This window comes from Argentina silus, assembly GCF_951799395.1.
Source record: "Argentina silus genome assembly, chromosome: 2".
NCBI classification, from domain to species: Eukaryota; Metazoa; Chordata; class Actinopteri; order Argentiniformes; family Argentinidae; genus Argentina; species Argentina silus.
In genome coordinates, this window is record NC_139656.1 from 34,910,046 (window position 1) to 34,912,545 (window position 2,500).

Consider the following 2,500-nt stretch of genomic DNA (forward strand, 5'->3'; position numbering starts at 1 on the left):
AGGACAGATTAACCTACAGGACAGATTAACCTACGGCAGGTTAACCTACAGGACAGATTAACCTACAGGACAGATTAACCTACAGGACAGGTTAACCTACAGGACAGATTAACCTACAGGACAGGTTAACCTACAGGACAGATTAACCTACAGGACAGATTAACCTACAGGACAGGTTAACCTACAGTACAGATTAACCTACAGGACAGATTAACCTACAGGACAGATTAACCTACAGGACAGGTTAACCTACAGGACAGATTAACCTACAGGACAGATTAACCTACAGGACAGATTAACCTACAGGACAGATTAACCTAAAGAAATAAATAATACAAACAAAAACTAACTAACAACTTGCGCTGTTCCTTCCTCCAGCACTGTGACTGCCTGTGGCATGGACTCTTATAGAAGGTTTTGCTTACGATGACTTTGATTACTTCTACTTACTGATTCACTTTAGACAAATGCTACTGCTCTGGATAAGAGCATCTGTTAAATGATTAAAATGTAAAAAAATAAATAAAAAAATAAAAAAGTTTATATTTGTTGTTATTTCATAGTTGTGAAAGGAATCAAGGGTCCCACTAATTACAATTCTAGGGTTCAACGCTTGTTTACGTTAACTTGGGGTACGGTAACTAGGGGTACGGTAACTAACGGTATGGTAACTTGGGGTACGGTAACTAGGTCTACGGTAACTAACGGTATGGTAACTTGGGGTACGGTAACTAGGGGTACGGTAACTAGGGGTACGGTAACTTGGCCATCGGGCGGGAACATTAGCATTCCCGCCATATGACGTAGATAACGACAAGTTAAACACAAACAGATGAAGACAAACAGCGACACATATATACTATATATGTGTGTGTGTGTGTGTGTGTGTGTGTGTGTGTGTGTGTGTGTGTGTGTGTGTGTGTGTGTGTGTGTGTGTGTGTGTGTGTGTGTGTGTGTGTGTATAATCCAACGAACACACTTCATCTGTTTGTTAGGCTTAACGTCTCTGATTAGTTACCGGTAAAACGTCCTTGACGCGTAATTACGCACAAAAGGCCACCCGGTTGACGGTGAAGGTATTAAATAATTACAATCAGATATGAACATCTATTCGGGCTGTTGTGTCTACTTGGGTTATATGTGGACACATACATGCTAGTCACACACACACACACACACACACACACACACACACAGACCGCTATCATAGTCACTGTTCAGTAGCCCTGTAAGTACATGCTGCAACACTAATCAATACTAATCAATACTAATCAATGTCATGATTCATTCGACAACAAAGCGATAATGTAATCATGTCTCTGAACAACGGAACACTTTCCAAGATTGTTGTTGTTGCCAACCTCCTCCCGATGTGCGTGTGTGCGTGTTTGTGTGTGCGTGTGCGTGTGCATGTGTGTGCCTGGGGGACTACTGGCCGGTGGAGTGTGTGCTGTGCTGTGTTGGCATTTGAAGGGAATGTGCTTGGATCAGAGCTGGCCGCGGGACGCATTGAATTACCGCGAGGTGACAGAACCAGAGATCACATTGGCGTACCTGCGTAGGAAGCCACTATAAAACCCACTCCGCAGGCCACACAAAGGGAATTTCGGGGTCACAATGTGTGGAAAATTGTTCTTAGAATATCAAATGTGCGATTTAAGTCCAAAGGTTATGACTCCGAAACCACAGGGACACCATTGGCCTACGACCCATTTTCAACAACCTGTGACATAATCGCAGAAATGTCCGAACCAGAGGTCCGAACTGGACCGCAGAGTGAGGGTTAGTGTTAGGGTCAGGGTTAGACCCGACTAACAGGTGGGCAGGAGAAAGTAAAAAAACAACCTTCACTTACCTGTGTTCTGGAGGGAAAGACGTCTCTTCTGCTGGTTCAATTGTTTCTCCTGAGCGGTTTCGCGAAGTTCGTTTGGATCCGTCCCCAGTACCGACTGGAAGGCTATGAACAGAAACAGCGCAATAGAGACTTTAAGTAGCATTTCTGTCCCCAAAAACAATTTACGAGGCAGAACAAAACAAAACAAAAAAATCTAGCTATTGAATTCAACGTGTAACATGTGTCACTTTTCAATAGAGACGTGAAGAGGGACGCGCATTAGTGTAGAGAGAGAGAGAGAGAGAGAGAGAGAGAGAGAGAGAGAGAGAGAGAGGTAGAGAGAGAGAGAGAGAGAGAGAGAGAGAGGGGAGAGAGGGATCTCGGGAGTATGGAGGGGGAGAGAGGGAGTATGGAGGGGGAGAGAGAGAGAGAGTATGGAGGGGGATGGATGCGGTCTGACTATATCTCTGGTGTCAGCTGTGATGAAGGAGCTAAGCAGGTGTTGTCATCCCGGGCTGCCGACCAATCACAGGCCAGACATCCACGTCCAACTTTAAAGGCCGTGCATCCAATCACAGTTCGCCCTTACTGTCCGGAAGACTGCGTCATATTGCAATACCTCATTAATAAACGTGAAATGATTAAGTCTATTTTTTCGATTGTATT

General features: G+C 44.5%; 1 protein-coding gene across 1 annotated transcript in view; it reads right to left on the minus strand.

Annotated features, from left to right (window-relative positions):
• stc2b (stanniocalcin 2b) overlaps positions 1 to 1,997 on the minus strand; it is a gene marked incomplete at both ends in the record, with an annotated part of 4,507 nt that extends 2,510 nt beyond the window's left edge. Inside the window, one exon of the mRNA XM_083665360.1 lies at positions 1,856 to 1,997. Within this exon, the coding sequence (XP_083521486.1) occupies positions 1,856 to 1,997 (142 nt within the window). The remainder of the gene's footprint in view (positions 1 to 1,855) is intronic.
• Between the last annotated feature and the right edge of the window lie 503 nt (positions 1,998 to 2,500).